Here is a 2,500-nt window from a genome sequence, read left to right on the forward strand (position 1 = left end):
CGAAAAAGAAGGGGCAGACTTAAAACACATTTATAAAAGAAGTCAATGGGCAGATGCTTTGGAGTACACCTTTAATCAGCAGACTGGAACAGTGGAGTGAACCTCTGGTGATACAGCGCCCCCGTCATCCGGCTCACTTCCTCCACTTCCTCCAGCTCAGCAGAGTCTACTCTAGTCAGAACCGGCCGAAGTTCAGCGGATCGTTTTAACGTTGACGTCCAGCAGCTGCAGTGACACAGTGCTTTACTGCCGAACTCTCTCAAACTCTCTAATGTTTACACTGCAGCTCTGGAGGCGGAGCTAGCTGGAGCTCAGGTGCGGTTGTGTTTATTACTGGTACTGATATGTCAGAATCATCCCGGTGCAGTTTAAGACGGACAGGACTCTAACGCTCTGATTATTATTCATATTTATGACCGATGTGCCGAGGAGTTTAATAGTCTCTGTGGAAGTTCAGCGGTCTGGCCGGTGACCGTTTCCAACCGTTTCTGTCCGGTCTTAGCTGTCGTACCAGTCGAGGAAAAGCAGAGAGAAGGAGCACATGACCAGGAAGAACAGGATCCACACACGAAAGCCTGCGTTGTTCTTGATCGCCTGAAGGTGGAGAAGAAAGAATGTAGAAGATGTAGAAGACTGATCACACCAACACTGACTGAACCGAGAACAGCCCATGAGCCGACCGCAGCCCTCCTCCAGTTAGCCTCCATACAGTGCATCAACGGTATGCGTGTGTGTGTGTGTGTGTGTGTGTGTGTGTGCGCGTGTCATCGCACCTCTCGAATGTCCTCGTTTCCTTCTTTAACATTTTCAGTGGCGCCGACGACCAGCTGATGAATATTATCAATCTCCGTCTCCTAAACACAGAAACACTCCAGAGTCACACACACTCACACACACTCGAGTGTTGCTCCAGTTAAATGAATGTATGACATCTCACACACACACACACCTGCTGCAGAACTTTCTCAGCAAAAATCTCCTGCAGTCGAGAGATCTCCACCACCTTGCCTTCAATCTGCCTGTAAACAAGTAAACACACACACACACACACACACACACACACACACATACACTTACACACACTTACACACACAGGTTCAAATACAGTGTAACTAACAGAAGGAAACCTGCTGATTGTGAAGCTCACCTCACTTCATCCACCAGACTGTTCATCTCACTCACCAGCCTCTGGTTCTCCTGCTCAAACTGAACACACACACACACACCTATATCAGCAAAACGTTTTCTTGTTTTTATGCACACACAGGCTGTATATACAGCGATCAGCCATAACATTAGTACCACTGCAGCTGAAGTGAAGAACACTGCTGATCTGGGTCCAGTGTCTCCTGTCTGTCGAGGGGTGGATCTACATATCAGTCAGCGAGTGAATGGTCAGTTCTTAAAGGTGATGAAGATCTTGAAGGTGATGGAGGTGATGAAGCAGGAAAAATGGACAAGTGTAAGACTCTGAGACACTTTGACAAGAACCAGACTGTGATGTTCTAGATAATGACTGGGTCAGAACATCTCCAGAACATCAGCAAGCAGGTCTTGTGGGGTGTTCCCTCTGGGTATGCAGTGGTCAGTACCTACCAAATGTGCTCCAAGGAAGGACAACCGGTGAACTGGCAACAGGGTCATGGACGCACAAGGCTCTCACTGATGCTCATGGAGGCCCCGCCCACCTCACACCTTACTTGAAGGATCTGCTGCTGACAGCTAAAGGTGTCCAGGTCCCACAGCAGGACACCTTCAGAGGTCTTGTGGAGCCCCTGCCTCGACAGGCAGTTTGTTGTGGCAGCAACGATATACATGTCTGTGAGACTACTCTGTGTGTGTGTGTGTGTGTGTGTGTGTGTGTGTGTATAAATACCATCTGTATTTCCTCTGGTGAGAGCTCATCCTCCACTCTGCTGTCCTCCCACAATTCAACACCTCCCTCAGATGCTGGCTTCTCTGAAACCAATTACAAACACTGTGTCACGGTTCGAATGCTCGCAGACTTTATATCAAAGTGCATACATACTGCCAAAACATTAAGACTTTGTCTAATACACTGTTGTTCCTCCCTCTGCAGACCTCTGAAGGTGGTGTCTGAGGTTTCTCCACCACGCCGTTCCAGCAGGCTTTAGGTTCTGTGAGTTTGGAGGTGCGGTCTTAATCTTCTGGCGCATCAGTGTGTGTGTGTACAGTAGGTGTATCTAACAAACAGCAGTGTGTGTGTTACCGCTGTTCTCCTCCTGTGCTGCAGTCTTCTCTGCATCTTCACTCAGAGGTTTTTCCAATTTACTTTTCTGCTCTGGTTCTAAACGTGATCTACACACACACACACACACACACACACACACACACACACACACACACACACACACACACACAGAGTGAATGTGGTTGAGTGAGGGATGTTGCAGGACAGGTGTAGTTAAAGCTCTGCGTTATTGTGGGACTCACAGTCTCTTCTTATCCACCACCCGCTTCACACGAATAGCTCTCTGCT

General features: G+C 48.3%; 1 protein-coding gene across 1 annotated transcript in view; it reads right to left on the reverse strand.

Moving 5' to 3' along the window:
• Positions 1 to 54: 54 nt before the first annotated feature.
• The window catches only part of stx18 (syntaxin 18), a 10,330-nt gene continuing 7,884 nt past the window's right edge, over positions 55 to 2,500 (reverse strand). Inside the window, exons 5-11 of the mRNA XM_072694446.1 lie at positions 2,455 to 2,500; positions 2,231 to 2,319; positions 1,877 to 1,959; positions 1,148 to 1,206; positions 950 to 1,019; positions 774 to 854; positions 55 to 594 (exon numbers count right to left, since the gene is read on the reverse strand). The exon at positions 2,455 to 2,500 is cut by the window's right edge and continues 21 nt beyond it. Of these exons, the coding sequence (XP_072550547.1) occupies positions 499 to 594; positions 774 to 854; positions 950 to 1,019; positions 1,148 to 1,206; positions 1,877 to 1,959; positions 2,231 to 2,319; positions 2,455 to 2,500 (524 nt within the window). The 3' untranslated portion in view covers positions 55 to 498. The remainder of the gene's footprint in view (positions 595 to 773; positions 855 to 949; positions 1,020 to 1,147; positions 1,207 to 1,876; positions 1,960 to 2,230; positions 2,320 to 2,454) is intronic.

The sequence above is a fragment of the Salminus brasiliensis genome, chromosome 12 (genome assembly GCF_030463535.1).
Source record: "Salminus brasiliensis chromosome 12, fSalBra1.hap2, whole genome shotgun sequence".
Taxonomy (NCBI): Eukaryota; Metazoa; Chordata; class Actinopteri; order Characiformes; family Bryconidae; genus Salminus; species Salminus brasiliensis.